At 42.1% G+C, this 24,988-nt stretch overlaps 1 protein-coding gene across 2 annotated transcripts in view; it reads left to right on the top strand.

The window, feature by feature from the left end:
• LOC104547307 (netrin-4-like) overlaps positions 1–20,443 on the top strand; it is a 42,314-nt gene extending 21,871 nt beyond the window's left edge. For both annotated transcript variants that reach the window (XM_010192934.1, XM_010192935.1), the window contains 7 exons: positions 8,865–8,991; positions 9,488–9,676; positions 17,039–17,252; positions 18,012–18,148; positions 18,963–19,031; positions 19,842–20,012; positions 20,307–20,443. In XM_010192934.1, coding sequence (XP_010191236.1) covers positions 8,865–8,991; positions 9,488–9,676; positions 17,039–17,252; positions 18,012–18,148; positions 18,963–19,031; positions 19,842–20,012; positions 20,307–20,443 — 1,044 coding nt within the window. The remainder of the gene's footprint in view (positions 1–8,864; positions 8,992–9,487; positions 9,677–17,038; positions 17,253–18,011; positions 18,149–18,962; positions 19,032–19,841; positions 20,013–20,306) is intronic.
• Positions 20,444–24,988: the final 4,545 nt, after the last annotated feature.

Raw genomic sequence — 24,988 nt, forward strand, 5'->3', positions numbered from 1 at the left:
AAGTCAACAAGTTTTTCCTACAATTTATTATTGTTGTGGACGTGTGTTTTACTACTACTGAAGTCCAAATCAGAAAAGAAATGCCTATTCAGGAATGGTGTTTAAACACATGCCCTAAATGAGTCAGGGCTCAGTGCAGATCCACCCATGCAGACACTCATCTTGCTTGTAGGAAACCATCTCTTCTTTTGTGGGATGGGGTAGCAAACGATTTCCTATCCAACATTACTTGCATTTAAACACAGCTTTTCCTAAAAGCAACGGCTATGGGTGAGCTATTTAAATCTACTTCAATTTTATTGCTTAATTGCTGTCATTAATGGTGGTTTTTGTTGTTTTAATCATTTAATTGAAGTTCTCTGCTACTTTCATCTCTGTGAAAAAAACCCCATAATAATTTGATTGGAAACACTTGTAAATATATTTTAGGGTTGGTAAGACACGCATTTTAAAGATTGCTTATCATATTAAACCTACGAGAGTCTGTGTCTTAGACAGAAAAGTAACTGCTTCATCTCACAGCTATCAGCCACCACATGCTGCCAATTCCTCTCTGATGTCCCACAGTACAGCATATTTCTGAGGTTCTTTCATTTAAGCTCTATGCAACATACACACTATTCTGTCTCTCTAAGTTGAATCTGGCACAGCCACCAACACCAGCAGGTTGCTGTGATGTGACAGTCATAGGAACTGCTGTGTTTGGCCTCATACATTAAGTCTTTGTGTTTCTAAGCTCCCTTGGGACTGAATACTCTCATGTTGTTTCTGTCCTCAGCTCACCTACATGTTACCAGAACAAAAGTTTTCAGTCTTTTACCAAGGTTTTTCAAGGCCTTTCAGCCAGTTCACTCATCCCCAGTAAATCTCCCAGTAATTTAAGCAAATCTGTCTAGAGTTGTACCTTGTGGGTGCATGGAGTTGGTGTTTTAACGCTTCAGCAGCAAGTGCACACGAAATACGGACAAATTTTACACAAATTCCATATTATTATTGCAAAATTTATAAAAACCTACAACTAGTTCCTTGCCTTGGTTCATTCACTGTGCTGGAAGGGTCCTGAGGATGAGCTTCACACCCTTTAGGGGTTTAGAATCCTTTTCTTGCGGTGCATAAGTTTTCTCCTAAATCATGCACTTTCTCGCCCCTTTTCTCCATTCAGATTTCTTATATTATCTTACTTCTCATTTGACTGGTCCCATGCCTTTTTCAACCCTGCCCTAGCCCCACTCTCCAAGCTGCAGCCATCTGCAGAGAAGTTGCCGAAAACCATTTTTGTCTTGGCATCGTCTATTCCATTTCTCAACATAATTTCACTCGAATGGGAGCTATGCGTGCTGCCAAGTTCACTCAATACAGAGGTAAAAAATCAGAGAAGAGCTCACAGGCCCACTTTGGGAGTGGATTTTCAATCACCCACCCCTAGAGCCGCTGTGGATTAACCAGTAGAAACCCAGCGAAGTCCGGATGGTTGCTGGAGTTAGCCAAACTTACTACAGAGTAAATTATAATCATTTTGCCTGAACTATAAATCCACAAATCCTTGTCCATATTCACCTGTTAAAATACTGAACCTCGCTCCTCTTTTCTGCTTCCTCCATTCTTAAGATGCTCACCAAAAGCCGGTGACCTGGTGTGACTCAGCGTGACAGCTGTTACTTGTGTGCAGTTTGGCACAGATTGATAACGGAGTTGTTACCACTGCTTATGATAAATCAGCTTAGCCCCAAAATGAATAAAAATCAAGCTAACAAAGAAAACAATAAGAAAGCAGAGTGAAATGTAGGCTAAGACACAGCCAAGCATGGGTAAAGACTGATGGAGGTGAATTCAGGCAAAGGGTGGATTTCTGTCTTGAAACTGCCACAGGCTGAGCGATATTCCCTCACATGGAACACGAGTTTTCTACCTCTTCCGGTCTATTTATCCTGCTCTTTTGTTACTGTTCAGAAAAGGGCTTAGTGATGCCAGTCTGAATATTCAACTAAACTCTATGACTGATTTTTCTTCACTATCATCTATTTAGTGAATTTGGAAGCAGTGGAAAGCTCATGGACTCACTGCCATGGTGACCAAAACCTGTACGGGGCTCAGGTGGCCTTGCCACAAGTGTCCCAGCCCTACCGATCCCTGCCAAGTTCCCTCAGACTTAATTTACTGACATGACCAAGAATGAGCCAAAAACTCAGTTCCCTTCAGAAAACACCCATATGTGTACTTGGTTTTAGACATATGCACTTATATTTTTTTCCCAGAAACTAGCAAGTTACATAGGAAAATAATGGCTTTTTCATTCCTGATTAGAGCAGGAATTTGAATTGTCAATCTACCTGTTGCAGGCACTGTAATCTGGGATTTACTCCAAAGCCACCCATTCTTTTAGGTCTTTGCAAATTTGCAAAAGTTGAAAGAGACTTTAATTTGGCCTCTTAAAGTCACTGTACCCTCCTCAGGACCTGACATTGAAGGATTTATTACAAATCTGGATGGATACATCTCTTCATTTGGAGAGACAACAGAACCCATTTGAAGTGTAAGACCAAAACAAAGGAGAATAGGAGACACTGTTTTGTATTTAACCACTCAAAATGACCCCAAAAAGAGTCATTTTACTAAAAGCAGGTAAGCAACTAGCCTCTGATGTCATTGCAAACTGCTGTATCCCAAATTTCTCTGGCGACATTACAAAGTGAATACAGAGCCCAGAGACAAACATTTTCTCTGAATCAGCAGCAGTTGTGCTGTTCTGGAAGGCTTCCAAATTTAACCTTCATTCATCAGGCAAAAAGTCCCAAAATAGACTTAGAATAGCCCAGGAGAAAGAGCAACAACCACAACATTTACTAACAGGACAAGAGGTAAAAGAAACTAAATGGGCAGAGAGAACGCAAGAGGCTTCAGGTATTAAATAAAGCTGAACAGAGTTTAAAAAAAAAATCAAAAAATTGTGGGGGATATGGATGTAAAATGTCCATTCTCTCTCAGCTGCAGATCAGAACTCAGGTGAAGCAACTCTGTGTAGTCAAAGATGAAGAAGTATCATGTTATTTCTTGGAACTGTTGTATAAAACCAGGATATGGCTCTACGCTATTTGCTATAAATCAAACTGAAGTTACTGAGCTTCATGGAAGTATGACTGGATGAAATTCATGGCTTACTGCAGCAGGTCAAGCTAAATGATTGGAACTAATCATTCTGGCATTAAAATCCATGAAGCTATCACCTCCTCTACACCCTGACTCAAAGCTGCTCAGGTGGTAGATGTACAAACCAAAGCCTTTGGCAGCAATACCAGACTTGTAACAGTACCATTATACTGAGAGGGAAATTGGCAACTGGCAAAATGAATACAGATTAAAAATACTACTGCCAAGGAAAAAATATGGGTCTAACATCTTTTTTTTTAACATGGTTTAGCCTATTTACATATGACTCAGGGCATGATGCAGAAGGTGATAGCATAGAAAGAAATAATAAGGAAGGAAGAAATGTCTCATATCAAGATTGCCCCCAAAGACATTACACCATGAAACTACGGCCTGCTATATCACTGCTATACAAAAACACAAAAGCAGAGCTTGCTTTCAAGTGGCCATTAAATCCAATATGATGGTGACTGAGATTATAGCATAACATTTTTGTTCCTTTCCGGGGCTAATAATACCCTTTAAACTGCAAGTATGTCAGCCTATACATTTCTAAGCTTTGCAAAAGCTGATTAGAAAACTGGAAGCTTGAATATTAGCATTCAAAGCAACAGTTTTCATCTTTCAAAGCTCATAGCATGCATTAGTGACATGAGTAACCCTGGCTCAGAAAGCAAGACTGCAAGAATTCAAACTATTACAAGTCACATATGTAGTACTTCAGACTGGTTTTATGAAATGGGGAGGTTTATATGGTCACACAGCCTGCCTGCCAGTGCATCCATTTCTCTGATCCATTCCCCACAGTAACTTTGGGAGGCACTATCCAGTTTCAAAAAATATTTGTCAGAGCAACTGAACTCTCAGTGCAGTGATGCTCCAATGAATGGGAATGATCCTTTGAGCCAACTGGAGTTATCACCGTAATGAGGAGGAGTTGGCTCATTTATAAAAATAAATTCCTTACTATTTCTGAAGTACACAATTATTGAAGCAATGAGCACTGTGGAAAAGCCCATACAGGCCTGAATACTTTTGTATCTAAGGATCAGTGTATGTTGAGTGATGCAGCATCACATATTAAACATTGAGGGTGAAGCAAAATATGAGAAATATAAGACAGAAATCTCCTGGATCTTAAACTTTCTCCTTCTGTATCAATACATTTGTATGTATTGATATAAATCCCTATCATAAGCTTTTGCTGAAAAATGGCTTTCCTATTTGATGACATGAATCCCGTATAAGCCTCTGCTCCTCCCACCTTACCTTCAAGCTCTCTCCACCTGGATTGCCAGCTCCAAATCTGGAAAGCTGGAGTATTTCTTCCTCAGGTGCCTCCTAGCAGTCAGATATCCTAAAGCTTCCAATGCCATTAATCCAGCAGCAACAAAAGAACTATTAACAGGGTCCTGAAGGACTTTAACGGCCCTCAGCCACCCCACCTGGGACTCCTACCCACATTCTGTGTCCATTGGCCTGAGGGCTCCATTTAAGCTCAGCCCTGGGCTGTTACTTCTTGTTTAAGCTGTACTGTAGATGAGTCTCTCTCCCTGCCAGCCTCTGGCCCTGCCTCCTGGATGGACCTTGGGCCTATGCTATAGGCAGCTTCCATCCTGGTGGACCCTCTCACATGTACATGTGTTGCAGCTTGTCTCTTGTTCTGCCTCCTGGATGGACTTTGAACCTGTGCTGTGAGCTTGTTTCTGGATTTGTCTCTTGTTGCTCCTGAGTCGCCCCTGCTCCATCCCTTTGCTGTGTCTGAAGCTGTCAATGAGCTGTGGTACCAGCTCCCTGTGCTTGGGATGGTGCCCCTCAGTAAGGGGACAGTCTGTGCTGTGGTAACCCTCAGCTTATAACTCTGTGACTCTGCGAAAGCAACTGGTCCTTGCTGCTCCCTGATAATAATTTCCTTAATTGTTATTATCTCCTTGCAACTCTGACCTGCTTCCTAGGGCACAGAAGAATATCAGTGTAGTTCCCCTAAATCTACACTTCTCTGGCTGTTGTCTCTACCTTGGCATGATCATCTGTGTTCCAGTGAGATCCAGTGCATCCTGAGGTCTTGCATTTGGTAGACAGCTCAATCTTTTGGTTTTTGGACCCATTTTTTAAAGAGATATGAACTTGCTTCAGCAGGGAATAATAAGTGAGGAACATGCCTGCTCTCTTCGTGTTGGTGTTGAGTGCAGCTCTCACATTATCCCCCCCCTAAGCAGATATCCCATTTCCTATTTTATCTGATAGCTTCCTGTATCTCATTCTCGTTCCTTCCTGAACTTCAGTCTCTGGCCGCCTCTCCTATCTCTTCCTCTTTAGCAGAACAAACTGCTTGTCTCCTGTTACCTGCAGCCACCTCACCTTCCCGTATTTCACCTCATGCTGAGGTGTAATAGGTCTCTTTAACAGCTCCGTTTCTCCTGCATTAACCAATCCCTCTGCAATGGCCTGAACCACCATTCTTGTCTGTGTTTTACTTGAGCTGTTTGTCTTTGCTCTCTTCTCATGTCCAACTCCTTTCTGTATTTCAATGTCACCTTATGTTGTACTTTCCTCCTTAGCTGTTTTTTACCTACGAATGCTGTCTGTGAGCCTTCTCCATGGAAAAAATCTTTCATGAGATAGATACCCATCCACAGATAACACATGGCAGATTTGCTTTCTCATCCATTATCCTTTACCGTTGCCGTAATCCCCATCAATTCTCTTTTCCTTGTTCTTAAACCTATACAAAAAGGTTACTTCTCAGACCTAACACTTCCTAAATCAAGTTCAGTGTCAGCTCCATTATTTACTTCTGCCTGCTCAGTGGCTCTGCTGGATGCTTGGCTTTTCAACCCTTTTGTCTAAGCCAGTCATCCTTCCACATATATTTGGTAAACTGTTCAATAGCAGAGATCACAGGCAGGAAGCTTCCTTTATGCCTCTGTCCTACTCACAACATGCCATTCCTAGAGAGCCTCCACAAACTACAGTTTGCAACAAGGCAGTGGACAATAAGCAAACTAACACACCCACTTACCTCCAAAGAACAGCAGCACTCTTCCTTCCTCACTGAATTTGCCTGTTTATTTTCTGAATAATTGTTCATGAGGGTTCACACCATCTGTGCTGTGCACTGTAAGCACAGGGTCCTGTGGAATAATGAATATTTGATCATGTCATTCATGGCTACAACAAAATGGCATGGTTTAATTTTGCCATTTCCCAACTGTACGATCTCAGCATTTCTTTAATGTCTTTTCTTTTATATATTGTGAATGCACAGTTTGTGTATATATCTTTAAAAACCCAAATCAATCAACTTATGAATTTGCATTGAAATACACTAGCATTTTCCTAAGAAGTGACTGCATCCATGACTTTGGTTCTGGCCCATTTTTGAATGAGCTGTCAAGTTCAGCTACTCTGAGGTTGGGGGCATTAAAATCCACGGTTCTGAGTCAGGCTTATGTTGTCTTTCCACACTCCTGGTCGTCTTCTCTATTCTGTGGCTTCTGAAAAGCAGCCACTGTGCCCACAGCAGTGAACTTACAAGGCTGAAGAGCCAAACCCAAGTAGGGAGAAGCCCAGCACTGTTGTTTATGAGTATTGCTGTACTTTGCCATCCTGTTCAGTGCTTTGGACATAAATGACCTTCTTGTTCAAAGGCCTGGAGAAGCGTCACACAATGTACACACGCTGTATCCTCCTGAGGTTTGCTGGTGCTGAGCCCTGACAGAAATGCAGACCCTGAAGTCTGTGCTCAGTCTTCCGTGAGGAGGCGGCCAACTGCTCTGTGCAGCAGCAAATCTGCCAGCTGGCCATGGAGGGGCGATGGCATCAGCTGCAGCCTATCCCCTGTGCTGCTGCCTGACAGATCTGCTCTGGGAGGATTAGAAACCAGGGGAGCGGACAGCAAATTGCTGCAGGGAGATGGGTTTGGGGGCTGGGGAGCACGTTCACGCAACTGCTCTTTTGAACGTTTCTCTCTTGATCCCAAGCTACGCGAGATGAGGGAAGAGGGACTGCAAAAGGAAAGCCTGACTTTCAGGAAAGGCTATGGAGAAATGTAACTCGCATTAGAGGTGAGATTAAAGGATTAGATTCAATTCACGCCCCAATCAAAATGAAATCTCGGCCTCTGCTTTTTGTGTAACATGCAGGAGGCCAGAGCTGTGACAGTGGTGTTCATAGCTTAGCATCCTCAGCAGTGCACAGAGGGAGAGGGGTCCAGACCCCGATTTCTGTGTCCTGCTCTAGTACAAGTGTCATCATGCATGCAAAATACCACTGATCAGCAGCTTCTCCTGTGATGGGTGTAGAACATGGCCTGTGGTCCCACCTTTCCCTTTCTCCTACTCCCTGTGCTGGATATTTCCTCAAAGAATTTCTCAGGGGCATCCTTTCTCTGAGGCACTCCAAACACATCTTGGAATCCTTTTATTTAATTAAAAAATAATTATAAAACCCCACACCTCAAAAAAAAACCCCAAACACAACAACGACAAACACCTCCTGTAAAGCCCTTCTTGGATGTAGGTTGATATTACAGAATCTTGTGCACCGAATCGCAGTCTCCAGTGGAACTGGCTATTATACTCCTGGTGTGTGAAACTTCTTGAGAACAGGAGGAGTTTCAATGGTAACTTTCCATTTGAAGGCTGGACTAGCTCAGGTTTTTGGTATGAATACCTGATTCCAAACCTGCCATATATTTCCACGATTAAAAATCGTTATTGTGTTCCAGTGAAGACAGGTAAGTACAGAGGAAGTAAGTTCTTTTTCAAGTAATTTTTCAAGCAAATAGCCACAGAGAGAACTCTGCTATTCAGCCAGTTTTAGTCAAGACTTTCCACACTTCTTTCTTTGTTTCCCCCTAAAATATTTTGTAAACTGTTGTTTCCTAGCTTGTGTGAGTTACACGCTTGGTGCTTGTAGATCAGCCCCATTGTGCAGCCATGCCAGCTTTTGCTCATTTTTGTTGAACATCTTCCAGTTTCTTAGTTATCTGGTAATAAGATGTTCAAAACTGAACATAGCATTGCAGGTACAATTTCCTACCCACTTGGAGTTACACTGCTCTTAGTTACACAGAACAAAATTTTAACCTATTATATATAAATATATATATGAATGTTCATATGTAAGTTGGTAGGTTGGTGCCTACTGTACCTAAGTCTCATCAGCACTTTCCCCTCTCAGAATGTGTGGTTTGGATGGTTTTTCTGTGAGTATACTGGTTGGTATTTTTCCAGGTTTAATCTTTTTTGCTACCTTTTAAACTCTGCTACAAGACCCAGGATCACTTGCTTATTCTTCTAACAACTGATTCCATTGCCTTATATTTACTCTCTCTCCCAGACCACTGTTAATGTCAAATAAGTCAGGATGCAGCATCGTCTGTGCTTTCCTGTGACTCAGCTCTGCTGGCCAAGATTGTATTTGGTGACTGCTCAGGCTCTTTGCATGCTCTTGCCCTAAACTTGTAAATCAAAATAAGCTGTGTTAGCTCACCCAATTTAAATAGTCTAGAGGCTGTTCATCATTGTAGTAGTAAAACAGCCAACTGGAGAGTTAAAAAGAAATTGTTGCCACGTGCATTTATACTGGAAGATAGAGGAAAAAATAGAAAAGAGAGCCAGACTTGTGCAGGAGAAGTCCCACCTCCTGGTGAGGCTGTTGGGCACCACATTGTTGCTTGTAGCTGTTTGAATGTATTCCCTTTGCCCTGACAGGTCCACGGGAAGTGCGTGTGTAGACACAACACGGCAGGGGACCACTGCGAGAAATGTGCGCCGCTATACAACGACCAGCCTTGGAAGCCAGGAGATGGAAAAACAGGGGCACCAAATGAATGCAGAAGTAAGTGGCAGAGAGTTTACTGATCCAGGCCCTCAGGATGAGTGCTTACAGTGCCAGCAAGCAAAATTCCCTAAAAAAGACTTCTGTCAAATTACACGGATAGTGCCATTACAGAAACTGGGGATAAGTTGCTGGTTATTGATGGAAAACCTCCGTATGCATGTTGTTGAACTGCAGCTGACCCATTTGGGCTACTGGGAAGTGGAATCTACAAGGTAGAAATTAATTCTTCATGAAGCTATGTCCCCTCACATGTTTTAACATGGCAGGGTTTTGTGCAGGGCTTATGATACCATCAGATTGGTTTGTTTGCTCTAAGAATACCACACGGCTCTCAACCACCCAAGCTTCCCAGACCCTGCTGTGACTCTCACTCTGTGTTGCAATTTCCCATTTTTATGAAAATCAAGGATTCACAGCAGGAAAATGATACCATTTGAATAGTATGGCTGTGTCTATGATATAAGCCTGAAATAATTCCCCTATTTCCCACCAGAGTGTCGCTGTCACAACCATGCTGACAGCTGCCACTTTGACCTGAGTGTTTGGTTGGCATCAGGAAAGCGCAGCGGTGGAGTCTGCGACAACTGCAAGCACAACACAGAGGGACATCGGTGCCAGAGGTGCAAACCAGGGTACTACCGAGATAGAGGGAAACCCATGTCTTCTGCAGAGGTCTGCAAACGTAAGTGACTGCTGTTATGTGAAGTGCAGACAAGTGGTGGAAGAATCGTTAAAAGAATGATTAGAAGAAATAAGTCCTACAGAATCAGTAACTCCTATAGAAGTAACTCAGGAGTATTACTAACCTTTCCTTGTATTCTTTTCCTAAACTGCAGTTTTCTGATCAAAGGTCATCTTCCTGATTTTCTGTGTCTATTTTTTCCCCCTGGTATCACACTTCTTTTTTTTTTAAGTTATAACTGCTACAGTTCTCCAAACACATTGCATTTAGGGAAAGGTACATTCTTCTCATGTTTACACTTAAAATAATATGGTTCCTTTTTTCTTGTGGCCCTTTAGCTGGGTTTTCTTCCACACCTCTCAAGACTGTGTGTGCCTATGTGTAAGCTACTGTTAAATTTCATTTGATTGTGCAACATCTGTGCACATAAACATACACAAAAATGGCTGCAGGAGGTGTAGGAAGCATGAAACCATGCATATCTGCTTGGGAACAAATACACCAGAGCTCACTCGGACTTATCTCTGGATTCCACAGCTGTATTATGGAGTGCTCTGCCCAAATTAATTGCCTCATTAACACTACAGCAGGTTGTGCTAGGAAGTAACTTTGGGTATAGAGGCACTAATGGTTGTACACAGAGGGTACACAACCTCTGGATCAAGGTAGCTTGCACCCTGCCAGTGTGAAGCACGGTCCAAATCTCCCTTACTTAGTGTAAACATTTCCCAAGTATCCCGCCAGGCTTCACACATCTGACTCCATCTGGCATCTATTTGGGAGGTTGCTACTTCCAGCAATACACATCATTTCATTTCTCCCTTTGGATGGTTTTCCTTCCCCATAGCTCAGACATCAGATGCCAGCACAGAGAGCTTTATCCTCTGCCATCTCTGCTTGTGCTCCTGGCGTCATCTGCTTTTGAAGCTCTCCTGACCCTTTCATGTTCTTCATCAAGATTCCTCTTAAACACTCAGGTTACAAACATTCCTCTCCTAGGACTGTATGGCCTGTGATATTGCTTAAACTTCCAGTGCACAACACATCAGATAGGGCTGAGGTGAGCTTATCTAACTCACTTATCTAACATAGTGCTGTATGGGGGACCCTTTCTAGTCCTGTTTCTAAATATTTCTGAAATACTGTCATGAGAATAAATTGTTGTGCCAGAAGATTAGTTTTCAATCTCATAGCACCTGAAAGAATCTGTGCTTGAACTCTTGTATTTAACAGCTGGGTGATGGAGCAGGAACCAACATCATGTGTAATATTAGAGAGCCACTAAAGTCAAGGAGCACTGTAGAGCAGTGAAGAGGAAAAAACATTGTTTGAAAATACAGCCTATTTGTGTGGAAACCCTAGAGCAGTCTACCTGGATGAAATCAGACCTTGCCTCTTTCTCTTTTGTCTGGTCTGGTTACAGGCCTCTCAGTGCCTCCTGCCAATACTCTGCATAGCAAAAGAAAAACTGTTCCGAAATTTACCTTGCTGAAAGAGCTTTATTCCTGTCATGCCAGGCAAGCACAATAATGTTCTTTTCGCCTGGGAACACGCTGCTGCCAGCAGAAGGCCCCCAGATGCAATCGTTTCCACTCTGAATTGCACGCTCAGGCCTAGAGAGCTGCCACCCTGCTCAGCCACCTGAACGTTTTATGTACAGGGATCCCTGTACCGTCAGGGGAGAAACAGTGGGACCTCTAGGGAATGATTTATTACAGTATAACCTAGATGCCCGAGAGAGATGACCTGAATTGCCCTCTAAAGGATGCCTATTTCTCTTCCTTGACTTAAGAGGTATTCTGGATCACTGGCCTGCAGTAGTTTCTGTTGGCTGAGGTGAATCTAATGAGTTTCATTCAGCATTAGTGCAAATAGGTAAGCACGACCTTATCTGTGCATGATTCAAGCCAACGGGACCCTTCACAGGCATGTAAAGGCATGCACGAATGCTTGTATCAAGAAATAAGGAAAGGGTAATGCAGTTCACTCTCGAGAGCCTCAGCTTGTAGAGCAGACTGATGCATGCACAACGCTTGTACCTGTGTGGAAATAGAAGGGACACTGGAGATGTAACTACAGAGCTGAGAGAAACCTGGGAGCAGGGTGGCTAATCTGTGCCTTTTCGGCTTTATTCAAGGCGAGGAGGAGAATTTCCATAATGATATCTGACAAATGAGTCAATATTGAACTCACGCAGGACGTGAGATAGAGGCCCTCTTCTCCATGCTTTAGGCTGCAAAACTTGCATTGCTATTAAAATGAATCTGCTGGGGTCTGAGTGAATTGTTCAGGTTGTGTGACCCTAAAAACAACTCTGGTTACTCAGTAAAAATCAGTTATTGTTTTGAGCATTGCTAATATGTGAGAAATCAGACAATTAGACCACCAGGTACATTTCTCTCATACCTCAGACTGCTGATCATAAATTGAAGAGCCTCCACTTCTGGATTAACATGTTTGTGAGGATTTCAATGTCCTAGTTCCAAGGGATAAAGGTGGGTTTTCATTTAGTGTTGTTCGTCTGGCACTGTTTGCGTGGTTTTCTCACGATACTAAATTAAAACCCACCCACTGGGCAAGTGCTGAAAAGCAGTAATAAACTGCAAACAGCAGACTTAATTTTGGTGAGAGCAACCTGGTCCTCAGCTTCCCATTTTGAACTCAGAGGATTAAAAAAAAACCACCTCGATGGTGGATCAAAATTTGACCCTTGTGTACAGTAGATACTGAGCTGGGAAAGGAAATCTGATGAAAAAGCTGAATGAAATGCTGTGCTAATCCCTTTGAGAAAGCACGCTTGAAGAGTGCTCTGCCATCCAGAGCAAAGTCTGGGTTCAGCTGTGACATCCCCCTCAGGCTCCCAGAAAGTTAACAGGACACTGCCCAGGCCTAGAGAGAGTCTTTAAGCATTAGTCATAATAATGGACAGCATTCTCTCTTAATCACTGCTAGGGAAAAAAAAAGTTGTATAACAATTGGATGTCCTGGCACTATCCAAATCACCCTTTGCTGAGACTGCAAAGACATTCCCTGGAAAAAAAAAAGATTAAAAACCTGTTGAAATTTGAATGTAAGTGTGAAGCTGCTGTTCCTTCTTGTCTGCAGGTGTAGGCTGCCTCTGATCCCGCTGCTTCTCCTGTTCCTAGCAGCTGGGGATGAATGAGCCAGGTCCTGCGCAGAGCCTTGTTTTGACACTGCTTAGATCTATACTTTAAAAAAAAATGGAAGGCATGAAAAGAGCCCCAGAGCAAGGCACACACCTGCCTGTTATTGGGGGTGACAACACAGGATTAAGTAGTTTGGATATAGACTTGTATGGGAGCTTTGACTCGGAAGCTTAATCGTTTCCTAACCAATGGTTAGAAAAGCTGCTGTATCCTTGGCTCTTTCCTGTGGCTTATTTGGAGGCTTAAGGGATCCTTCTGAAATGGCACCATCTTTTGTAGTCACCCTTTGCTTAGCTTAAAAGACAATGCAGGCACGTAGACCCATTTAAAAGGGTCTCCAGGAAAACAAGCTTTTTTATTCTAAGCACAAGGGCTGAAAAGTAAAATGTGCCCAGATGCACATGCACACACACCCTCCGAAAAGATCTGCTTCTCATCCTTTTACTTCTGAGCAGAGGGAGTGAACTTTTATTTGTAATATCACAAAGGCCTGATCAAAGTCTGTCTTAATCAGCCCTGACCACACACACAGCTGTCTATCTTATTTCCTTCATTTAAGAAGCATCATTGGCTGAGTCAATCCCCGCATCTCACAAGCTTTAAAAGTTGCCCTGATTTGGTCATATGCTCCAAAGACGCACATGTAAATATTTGAGATTCTAAAGGCTGCGTTTGATTTTTCTTTTTGCCTGTTTTTCATCGAATAGCCAGAGTCTGCTCACAGCTGTATCTTATGCAGTATTATCAGACAGAATTTTAAGGCAAGATACCTCAAAGGCCACTGAATTACTTGGAGCACTATTTTCCTGTAAGTTGGGACCATATTGTTACCACCAATATTATATTTTACATCTGTGTCTAATTACATGGGAAAGACAGCTGTGCTGAGGGCAGACAGATTTATTGAGGACTCGAGTGGAGGCTGCCGTATGAATTATTCATTTTTTTATTATTCCCTGTCTCCTCCTTTTTACAGTAGTTTCCGACAAAACAAACTTAGTACAGGAGTGAGACTAAAAGGCAAGAGGATGCTTTATGATACCTCATGACCGAGAGCCGTAATTCTACAGCACAACGATGACATTTTTCCTTAACACTGCTGTCGAGGGGAGGACCCAAATAAAGCGGCCATCTCTGAGCCAGAACTGTCTGCACACCGTCCCTAACATAATTGATGATGCCTTTGACAAACAAGGTCACTGTCACGTCGGCTGGTGTTTTGTTAGACAGGGAGGCGGATGGAGAGAAAAACCAGCGTTTGCCAAGAGAAAAGCAGCAAAAATCAGCAGGGAAAGATGCTGCGTGGTCAAATACTGGGAAAAGTAAAAGAGCGAGGTTTTTGGAAACTCGCTTTTATGTTTCTTTAATTGTAAGGTTTATCTGCGATTCTGTGGTGCTATTAAACAGATAAAACGCAGTCAGCAACAGCTGCCCCTTCAGCACGTGACATGTGGGCTCTGGTTTTGGGAGTTACCTTAGATGCACAACTGGGATTTTGGCCATAATACTCTGGAAGCCAGACAATGTACACACCCGAGCTGAAACGCTAAATAAACACAGACTGAGTAAAGCGTTTGCAAGCCACTTGTATAACTCATCTGAAAGTGTTGTACATTTATTGATTCAGCTTGCTTTCTGATCCACCAGAAGCCGTCCCAGTTTCCAGTTGGGGAATATGCCCCACAGGTCATTTGGGAACATTGGTTTTCCTCAACTGTAGCCCCAGAATGAAAAAAATAATTTTAAAAAGGCATTTTTTTCCTAAATCCCCATCAGCTTCTGCCAATGCTGTCAGTCACTGTCACTGTAATACTTTGTCTTAGGGACTGGATGGGAGAAGGTCCAATCTTCATGAATCAGGATCTAGTCTCAGTTGGTGATAGGGAGTCTAACGATGCTAAGGATATACCCATCTGTTATGTGACCCTAACTGATGAAACCTGAAAACCAGAAAAAAGATGGGATTAAAGGCAGATGCAGAAGTTGCAGAAATATTAGAAATTAAAGGTGAAAGCTCCACAGGTAGATCCATACGCGGATATTTCAGTGAAAGCAGAAACCTGGATTCAAGCCACCCCAGATGTTGGCAACCTCTTTCTTCTTGTGGCTCAGACCTGTCTGCGGTGAAGGAAGTGTGTGTCTCCCCTCCTTATCACCAAATCTCAGAAATTCATATTTTCCCAGTGACGGATGGAACTAAGTGTCTCCTCTTTTAGGGAGATGGAGTTAGCCCTGAAAAAAAAAATAACTGGGCAAAAATAATTCAAAGCTGAGCGGCAACAAATCAGAACTTGCCTGTGATAACTGTCAGTGCTAATGAGCGCTTCATCGTTACACCTGCTCTCCAGAACTGACAGCAAAATCCCTGGGTTTGCTCCCAAAGTCAAGACTGCTTTGTGGCAAACAGGCGAGCCTGCTGCCATCCGCCAACCAGCTCATTGTGTTGAGTACATTGCCCATGACAGCACGCTTATTTTCTGTCCTTAGGCTATTGTGCTAGTGTCCCTTGAAAACAACGGGCTGAGATCTGTCTACAGCAGAGTGTAATAATATTATTAAAAATATTGGCATAAAGAACACAGGGCACGGAGAAGAAAAATAACTACGTGGTAAGCAGATCATAAGAGAAATGCCCTTTTAACAAAATTGCTCACCCTTTTTCTCATACTATTTTCAAAAGATATTTTCTTTTCTTGAGCATCAAATACGAAGTTGCAGATGAAAGTGAATTTGTCCCTGCTACACTTTACACTCTTCATAGTCATATACTTGCCCCTTCCCCTTGGAAAATGATGGGTGGAATCAGAGTGTTCATTTGGCCTCTTATCTGTGAGCTCATAAAGAAAAGTAGTTTGACTAGAAGCAATGATGGGCAAACTTCAAAAGCTTTGCAGATCACGTTGGGTTCAGATAAGCATCCAAAAGGCTGGCCCCTGATCCAAGCTATCTAAACACCTTGGGTGTCCAACATTCAACTGAAAATCTCTGTTCAAGCAGGTCTTAGCCACAAGACTTTTATTTCTGCCCTCTTTCCAGATGGATGAAGTAGTGATGTGTCTCCTTTTCAGTCTCTGTTACACGCAAAAGCCAGGGCATGCTGCTTTGTTAACACAAAAAAAAGAGCTCAAATACGAAGGCCTGGAGTTCAGCTTAGTTCTCATTTTAATCAAACTTGCCTGAATATCAGAAATGAGTGATTTATTGCTTGTATTTAAACTCTGCAGAACTGTCAGCACAGGGCTTGACCATCTCAGCCAGACTCTGCCCTGGTAGAGAGGAGTCAACTGTGTTGGCTTTGCACCATGGTCTCTGTATTACTTTCCACCTCATTCCCTGATGCTGTCACATAGGGAACGTACTGGTGGCGTGAGATTATTACAATTTATTGTCTGTGAAGGCAGAGTTGCCCACAGGAGCTGTAACTATCTGTTTTACTATCAACTTGCCTTGAGTTGCCAGGCTGGTGGCAAACTGGCAATAGCATTAGAAATGTCAGGGTTTTATCCCTTCCCATTTGTTCATCTCCAGCTACATGTAAAATACATCTCGAGTTCTTCTCTCATCCTGTCCATCTTCCCTATAACAAATCTGTTCTTGTACCTGTACAAAAACTTTCATCAGCTTCCTTTCACACATACGGTACGGACTGCACGGTGAGATGTGTCCCTTAGAACTCACACTGAAGGAAATCTGTGGACTCTGAGAGCAGAAACCCCAAAAATGCTTCAAGTCAGATGAAACACCTGCATAAACCATATCTAGCCCCAGAGAAAACAGTGGTTTTGTGATCTCTGAGTTCACAGGAAAGACAATGTAGGCAATAGCTATCATTTTTTACCTTATCCATGCTAGTGAATCTTTTCGCAAAGCACTTTAAAAGTGAATCATCCTTTAAAAATAAACACACAGTGCAGGCTTCCTGCCACTGTATGGTCAAGATCTGTGCAGTAAGGAAGAACTGACTTTCACAGATAAATGGCTCCCAGTTGTACTTGTTTTGCTGTGCTTAATGAGTTAAAAAGAATCAAAAATAATACCACAAACGTAGACCGACAATGCAATGTTTACTAGTTCTGACTTAAAAACTCCTGAGCGTAGGGAAGAGGGCATGAGTTTATCCGCCTTGCGAAAATGTCACTTAACCAGATGACCCCTGGGCACATCCTCTCAGTCACCTCTTGCCCTATCTCCATAGCTTGCGCCTGCCAGCCAGTGGGTTCGGCCAACGCAACTTTCAGCAGAAGCTGGCGATGCCACCCCAAGACGGGATTCTGCTACTGCAAGCCAGGCGTGGCGGGCCCCAACTGCGATAGATGTCTCATGGGCTACTGGGGCTTTGGAGAAAGTGGCTGTCGCCCTTGTGACTGTGCCAGAGACTGCGACCCGCATACTGGAAACTGTTTCAATGGGTAAAGGAGCCCTCCTTTGCGTTCGCTTTTCAGATGGGATGCTGTGAAATGAAAGAAAGGTTAAGGGAAATACTGCAGCAGTGATGGTAATTGGATGCTGCGTAAGAACTTGGAAAGATGGCTGTAAATCGTAGGAGGTTTCTTAGGTTCCGTTTGGTGGCTGGCACATTTTTAACTCCATTGTATGATCCAAGGCAATCTTGAAATGACGACTTTGCAGTAATAACAGGCAACTCCATAACAAAGATGTAGAGCATCTTTAAATACACCTGTTTGCCTTGGAAATAGATGGCAGAATCTGGAGAGCTTGACTGTCATCTGTGCCCAGGGTAAAATGAATTACAAGGTGTCCCTCTTCCTTTTAGGGGGCAGGTATCTGAACCCCAAACATGCATTAATCAGTACAGCAGCCCTATGATTTGCTGAATGACTGCAGTTTTATGGGTCCTGCAGGTGTCCTCAGTTCCCAGTGACATCAAGTGGTCACTAAGTTTGAGTGACTTAATTCAGTAGAAACAAACCAAAGGAAAAAAGGCCCAATACATAGTTGCTTTTAAAAATGCAAAGCCAGCAGTGGTAAGGCCTAAATAAAAGCCTAGATCTTGTACCTCTCTATGTGGCATGAAGTCTTGCTCTTATTTGCACTCCCAACCTGCAGAAAGCAAGCTCATCTGTCTGGATGCAGCCACATGCTACAGACACCCAATTCCTACCCATTTTGTGTGCTGACAGAGTCTTCTGCTTTGTGTGTCCCTCCAGCTATGACAATGAGCCATTCTTTAACATCCCCATTGGGGGACGAATCCCTGACCTTGTGCAGATGTCAACCAACGAGAGCGAAGAGGAGTGGAAATGGAACGACCATGAGCAGGGGTTTTCTGCACTGAGGCACCCAGGTACAGCCCAGGATGAAATTACGTTTAGGAATTTCTCTCAGTGTCGGCTCTTTCTTCTCTCTACCCTGACTTAAAATTCCCCCACTCATCTCTAGCTTGTCTGTTCCCCATCTGCTGGAAACATCAGCTAATCTGAACTATATCACCACACATATTGTTATTTTCCAAACCAATTATACTATCCAACTTGGATATGCTGTCTTTTAATGCACCGCCTCTGGGGTGGAATGAAGTGATTTGAAGAGTAAAGTGTTCCTCATGGCACAAAGGCTTAGGAGAGAGAGTAAAGTATACTCTATCCAGCTAAAGTTACTAAGTAAGTAGGCTTACAGAACGAGGTGGACCCTTTAATACTTAAATAGTTCTTGGTTTTGCTTGCCATGTATGAATGTCAGCACTTACCAGCATCAATGGCTTTGTAAGAGGTAATAGTGCCACCAGCTATTGCATACCTTGACTTTTCTGAGAGGGATGTTGCCTTAATACCAGCAAGAATCAGCATTTCTTACATTATGGGATTGAACAAAGGTATTATTACTTACATGATTCACACCTGGATCCAATTCTTACAAATCTTTCTATTACTTCCATTTTACTTGACAGTGCTGATCAGGTTTCAGAACAATTACTGTACCACCTAGCAAGAAACGGATTTGCAAATAACTGAGTTCACTCTCAAAGCATCTCTCAAGGTCCCTCCCGATGATGGGAGCTGTATTCATATAATTTGATAACTGAGTATCACTGGCTTTTCTTTTCTCTCTCATGCTCTGGCCTTTCTCCAACCCTTTGTGTCCTGTGGTTCCCCTGCTAGAAAAGTGTGTCTGCAAAGAAAAGGTGCTTGGAAGCGTTGCTGACTTCTGCCAAATGAAATATGCTTATGGTAAGTGGGTACCGTGCCCTCAAGGTATGATAATTTCACAGTCTTCTCTCTATACATATTATTAGCCAATAGCTACAAAAAAATGACAGGACTGGCAAATTCATGAAATAAGACAAGATTTGATGTGCTTGTGTCACGACACATCAAAGCCTGCTGGTGGGGCTGATGTAGATGAGATTACTCTGCCAAAAAATTCTGGGATCCTGTTAAATTAAAGGAGCAGAAATTTATCATGGCAACCAGATGTTGGGCCACAAAACAAAAATGCTTTTTCTGGTTTGTTGTGCAATCGTGGGATTTCAGCCATGTGAGGGGCCTGCAGTCTGATGGGAAACTTCGCGACTTCCTTCCTGTAGAACAGCCAGTCCCTTTCCACAGCACAGCAGTTTTGAGAGGCCAATGTTAAGGCTCAACACAAGTTCTCAAACTGCAAAATATAAAGCCTAGAATCAGTGCACCTGAAGTCAGACTGTTTGTCAGTCGGCTGTTTGTCTGTTTTGTCCACTCTTCCTGTATATACATAGAAGTGCTTCTGTAGGATTTCCAAGGGTTTGGCATCAGCCCATTACAAAGTAGTTGCGAAGTAACACTGTGAAAGGATCGGTTAACTTCTTCAACAGAAAAAATAGGTTTTCTTCTTCAAATTTATTTAGAACACCCAAGTGGACAAGCATTGAAATACACTTCCTGTACACTGCAGTGTTTCTTCATGTCTCTTTCAAAGTGATAAAATTCTACCTTTCAGCAGCATAAACCAGAATTAATTTAGAAATTCACTGCTGGTCTCTATCTTGATCTGTTTTCTGGCAGTGATAAAAGCAAGAATCCTATCAGCTCATGACAAAGGGACCCACGCAGAAGTTGTTGTGAAAGTGAAGAAGGTCCTGAAATCTGGCAAAGTGAAAATTGCTCGGAGCAACAGAAGCATTTACCCAGAATCCTGGACCAACAGGGGATGTACCTGCCCTATCCTCAATCCTGGTATGGACAAAATGCAGTTTCCTCTTGATATAAATGAAAGCTATGGACAAGTCCGACTCACTGCAGTTCTGAAGATTTCAACATATTGTTTGACTGAACCCCTGCCCCAAGATCACACTATGCCCTGATTCATGGGGGTATCCTTACTTTTTCTCTCTGCACATGCATAAATGGGATGAAGCTGGCTAAGATGCTACATGTCCAATCCTTATGAATTAGAGAAATTTTGCATTTAGTTCTGTTTCCTTCTATTTATTTACTGAAGTTTTCCCTTTCTTTTAATTTTTTAACTAGGTACTGACTATCTTATAGCAGGCCAAGAAGACTCTAGGACCAGCAAACTCCTTGTGAACATGAACAGCCTGGTGAAACCCTGGAAAGCGTATTTGGGAAAACAAGTATCAGATATTCTTCTAACCGGGTGCAAATAATTTCTGCTTCAGAAGTTACCGTGCTGAACTTGGCCTTTTAGAACAACGCAGTGAAAGGTGTAGTTAGTTCATGCGTTCCCACTCTACACGCTCCTCGCTGAAGTGATGAAAGCAGATTTACCATCCTTTCTCCTTTCACGTGCTTAGACAGAAAACCTGGGACATGACTACTGTTTTCCAAAAAAGCACAGCCTTATCGTACAAAATTAACTAGAGCATCACGCATAGGTTACGAGTCTCAGTTTGAGCCTGAACCCATGCGGCCAGAGAATCATTTTACAAGGCAAAACTAAAGATATGGATCAGAGCTTCCATACTTAAGGTCAGAGCCTGATATTGATATGTATAAGCTGCTTACCTAATGCGTTCAGTACTTGGGTGTAGTTTTCTTTATAAGTGACCACTAACAGGCAGCAATTTCTTTCAGCTTTACAAGCGGAGTAATGCTAAACAAGCATGTCAAATAATAATTATTTAAAAGAGCTCAGATTGATTTAACACCAGACTGCAACTACACCAAGGTAATGGGTTGCTTTCTAGAAGGCAGTATTATCCCATTGCTAAACAGAAACAAATACGTGACATTCTGGGACAAGGACCTTTATAGATGTACACTGCTATCATTAGTGCTTAGTGCCGAGGTCTACGGAAAGCAGCTTGGCTAAAACTTGATTCCAAATCCAATCCTTGCTCTCTAAGGTCATTTTGCTCTTTCCTGTAGTACTTCAGTCTGCAGCACCACAAAGGTTTCACAGTGATTACCACTAAAAAGCCTTACGCTATGAAATAGCCAAAACACGTGAGGAACCAGTAGCCACCCTCATGTTGAGACCGTAACTCCACAAAAGTTACAAAGCAGAAGCAGGAGGTGGTAAATGGATTGGCTGGACTTCGAATTAACTGAGGTAGCTATAGTTACAGTGAGAGCAACCTGGCCATTCAAACTGGCATTTGATTGCACTCAGCGCTTTCACTCTGATTTCTCTTGGCCACATTTCAGGTTAAGACACTGAAGCTGGGCTTCCTTCCCATTGTGCCCGAGCATTAATTTTCCCTCCACACAAGTGTAGGAGTGGTAACACCTGCACTCTAGGTAAAACAGCTCTGTTCTGCAAAAGCATTATTTCTGTATCAATTTTACCCTACCCCATAGTAATTCAAAGGTGGCTGCTTAAATCATTCCCTAACACAGTATTTTGAGGAAATTGTAGTTGAAGACCTGTGTCCCTTGTTTAAGGACTCACAACCACATGAAGCTGGTTGGAGCACATTCCCTCTTCAAGTAAAGCAGAAATTAGGAGTCAGTCCATTCTTGCAAGGGCTTACAGGGAAAAAGCATGCACACATGCTCCTTTCGCATATTTCTAGTCCATGTCTATGATTTTTTAATGCTCTGAAGAGGAGATGTCGTCATTTAGCACTGTGACTGGCATATGGAGTATTTAGAAAAACCTAATACTGAATGATGGAAGTGCCAGTCTACAACTTGGGCCATCAGTTTGTTCTCTATCACCGGGAACCTGAAAAACCAGCTTCTCTTTTACCATTTTTTGCCATTTCTCTTTCAACTTCATATTGATTGAACAGCAGAAAAATCGTCAGCTCATTTGGAAATGTATGACAGGCAGGTATTAATAAGATAAAAGCCTCACTTTTCTTCCAACAATGCATGAACAGCGTTTTTTTCTTCCCTGCTTTTCAGCATCTCCCCTCCTCCATTTGCCCTCTTCCACTTCATTATTTATTTGTTGTTACCTAAAGCGGTATCCAACAATGTGGCATCTCCAGCAAGCCATTTAATTAATGCAATAAAACACTTTTTAACCAAGGAATCTGGCTTATTTTGAAATGTCAGCTTACAGAAATTAAGAGCATAGCAACTGCTTTCTTTGCTGTCTCCAGAAATCATCTCACAACAAAAAGCTTGACTAGTTCGCTTTCAAATACTGATAAAAATAAAGATGTGTACGTGAATTTACAGTCTGTTCTCAAAGGAACTCTCAGAATAAATGAAAATCAAATGTAGGCTTAGACTTAAGTTAAGGAACCTGCTTTTCAACAGAGGCCATTGTACCTGCAGGGGATCTTACTTAATGATGATCGTATTCCATTTTGGTTTATAGTCAGTACCGTATTAAAGCAAACTCCCATAGTCCACTTTTCATGCCAGATTGGTTATTTTGTGGGGAGGGTAAACATCGCTTAGTTCCTTTCTGTGAATGAAGGTTCTTTTTTAACATGGTCATTTAGAAGCATTTCTAGCTACTGCTAATAGAAATACTATTTGGAACAAGAACATTGGTACCCTGGTGTGTTCTCTTGGAGCCTACTATAATACAGTGATGAATCACTTTCAAATGCAAACACCATTGTATGCAAACAAGATGGTCTTTAATTTATCACACATTTCAGATATCTCAAAAGTAGACTACACATAAACACACTTTAGAGCAAAGAATAAAGAGAGTGGAGTGAGAGAACCCCAAAATATTCAGCGAATTTCTTCTCCTCCTCCTAATTTCCCAGGTTTTTTTAAGAGTCTTTGAGTCAACACCACAAGTTGACTTTTTATTGGTTTCACTACTTCTGCGAATCAGGTATCTCTGAGAAGAAAAATAAAAGAATAAAGTTCCAACTCACACAGAGCCACCATGTGCCATCTCTTTGTTCTGCAGTGCTACAAACCCAGGTAGCCTGTCTGAAATGAAGTATCTAAATAGAAATGAACTGCACAGATCAAGTTAAACCAGCTACTGATTAAAGAAGATATAATAAAGTTTAAGCTGATCACCATGAGACTTTGGAAAAGGAAAAAAAAGTTATTTTCTTGCGTACTGGTACCTGAAATGAACACGAGACCGTGCAAGATGACAACTGTCTTCCTAGGAGAAGCTGTTACAGATTTCTCAAAACAAGCATACAAGGTCATACACAGTAAATTAAAAGAACTACAAGGGATGCTATTCCTGTAGCATAAAAGATTAATTCTGTAGGCCTGCAATCATGTATCATGTGAGCCTCTCTGTGTCTGAGGTGGCATAGTAACACAAAGAATACGAACATGGAAAAAAGGATGTGTTTGCCCAATACGGAAGTGGTTCTTTTGTCTAAAACGGGACCCATCTTTAAAATGGCCACAGAACAACCCTACAGCACCCAAACAGACAGTGGCTCACAAGCAATAGCAACCACACAGCAAACAGTAGCAATATACCAATATATTGCTAATGCTGCCCCAGCTTCTGCTCTCAGCAAACAGCTAAGAAGGATATCGACCTCTGCACTGCTCTTCTGCAGTGGCTCACTGCTATAAAGAGTAAGTTTTCTCTGTACATTTACCTTGCCTCATCATATTTACATGCTGCTTGATGCAAATTTTCTTCAAATTGATACAATTCGAACAATGTCCTCCTTCAAGTCCCACAGACCTGGAAAAGTTTGTGTGTTTGTTATGTGTATGTTGTAGCACTTTTTTTTTGGTACTTAAAATACCAATTAAAAATACTCAGACACTTCTATTGATGTGAGGTTTGGGATCTATTTTAAAAATTTTAAGCCAGGCAATCCTCAAACCACATGCACATTAATTCTCTTTAAGTGAATAAACCACAAACATTCCAAACATCAGGTTCTTGCTTCAATACGGTTAGCACAGAGTGAGGCAAATGGAGAAAAGCATTTAGCTAATAAGGCAGCCCTTATTATTTTAGGGTTATTTATTATTTTAGGTTATTTTTCTACCAAGGAACATACAAAAAAAAAGTACATTTGGTATGAGATTGGCATGTATGTACATATTCTCATGCAATCAATCTAAAAAATACTTAACAGGTCCTGCAACTGCTCCTTTACACAGAGCGGATTTGTAGGATGCAAGGCATGAAAACAGAAATGCATTACAGGTGGGTGCAAGATGCTCTACCTATAAATGCTCAGAACTCAGGGTACATAAAAGTCTGCCCGTGTCGGTCTCCAGATTTAAAGTCAAGGCACTGAAACTTACCTGACAGAGACCAACCCTTGCAACCTGACATGCTATTTGCACTTATTCTTCGGGGTCCTGTACAAATTCTTACCTTACCTTAACACTTCTGTTGAGAAAACCATTCCTCTAGGACCCAGTCTTCATTCTTCACACATTAATGACAATAAATATTGCCATTATTCTTTTGTCTTGCAGCTTAGTGATGAGAAACATGATGAGGTACCACTTTCAGATACACAGGTCCGAGTCTTAACCAGACTTTTGATCCAGCAGACTGTCCCTGTGTCTTGGCACTAGATAGTAGTGCTTTATGTCAGGTGCAGTGCTTTCACGACAAGTAACACAGCCCAACATGGGGCAATGTACAGCACAAGTTCTGCTAACCCAGGTTCTCAGGCCCTCTGCATTTGAAAACTCTAAAGATGTTAACTCAAATTCATTCATAACATGGCCTTTACGAGAAAAACTTCAAGCACTGAGGATATTTCAATCATTAACTGTGCAGGTAATGTCCACTAATAACATCTGTACGCACTCCCAACATAAAAACACAATGGTTA

The sequence above is a fragment of the Mesitornis unicolor genome, unplaced genomic scaffold (genome assembly GCF_000695765.1).
Source record: "Mesitornis unicolor isolate BGI_N332 unplaced genomic scaffold, ASM69576v1 scaffold25729, whole genome shotgun sequence".
In the NCBI taxonomy this organism is placed as follows: Eukaryota; Metazoa; Chordata; class Aves; order Mesitornithiformes; family Mesitornithidae; genus Mesitornis; species Mesitornis unicolor.